The following is a 603-nucleotide window of genomic DNA, read 5'->3' on the forward strand; positions in this document are numbered from 1 at the left end:
TTAAATATATATTTAAAATTATGTGTATTTATTTAAAATACTAGAATGTGTGGAGAAATATTTTTCTTTACAGTATGAACGAATGAAACGTGTTGAAGAGGAGTGTACACGAGAATTACAGTTAAAAGAGCAGAAACGAAAAGAATTATATGCTAAACAAGGTCGTGGTAGTCAATTTACTACTAAGGTAAAAATAAAAAAAATTGTGACTCCATAATTCAAGTTGTATTTTTGTTTTACTTAATACTTAAATTCTAATATAATAGTTTAAAGATTTATTTATACATTGATAGGATGAAAGAGATAAGTGGATACAAAATGAGCTTAAGCAGCTTACGAAACAGATAAAGGATAAAGAAGAGCATCAAAAAAAAATTAGCGAAGATTTAAAACGTGATGCAGAGAAACAAATTGCTTTGGAGAAAAAAATAGGAGATCATACACGCGAGATGGAACAGCAACGTGCATCAATAGACGATCATAACAAGCAATATTATGAGCTTACGAAATCGAAAGATCAGTGTCAAGCAACTCGAAAAGAACAGTATGTTAAATTAATACTTGCGTTAAAAATCTTAGAATTTTACAAATTAAATATATATA

At 27.9% G+C, this 603-nt stretch overlaps 1 protein-coding gene across 1 annotated transcript in view; it reads left to right on the plus strand.

The window, feature by feature from the left end:
• Window positions 1–603, plus strand: part of LOC108691234 (structural maintenance of chromosomes protein 3) — an 8,017-nt gene that overhangs the window by 2,075 nt on the left and 5,339 nt on the right. Inside the window, 2 exon segments of the mRNA XM_018198909.1 lie at window positions 74–187; window positions 294–544. Of these exon segments, the coding sequence (XP_018054398.1) occupies window positions 74–187; window positions 294–544 (365 nt within the window).

This window comes from Atta colombica, unplaced genomic scaffold (assembly GCF_001594045.1).
Source record: "Atta colombica isolate Treedump-2 unplaced genomic scaffold, Acol1.0 scaffold44, whole genome shotgun sequence".
Lineage (NCBI taxonomy): Eukaryota > Metazoa > Arthropoda > Insecta > Hymenoptera > Formicidae > Atta > Atta colombica.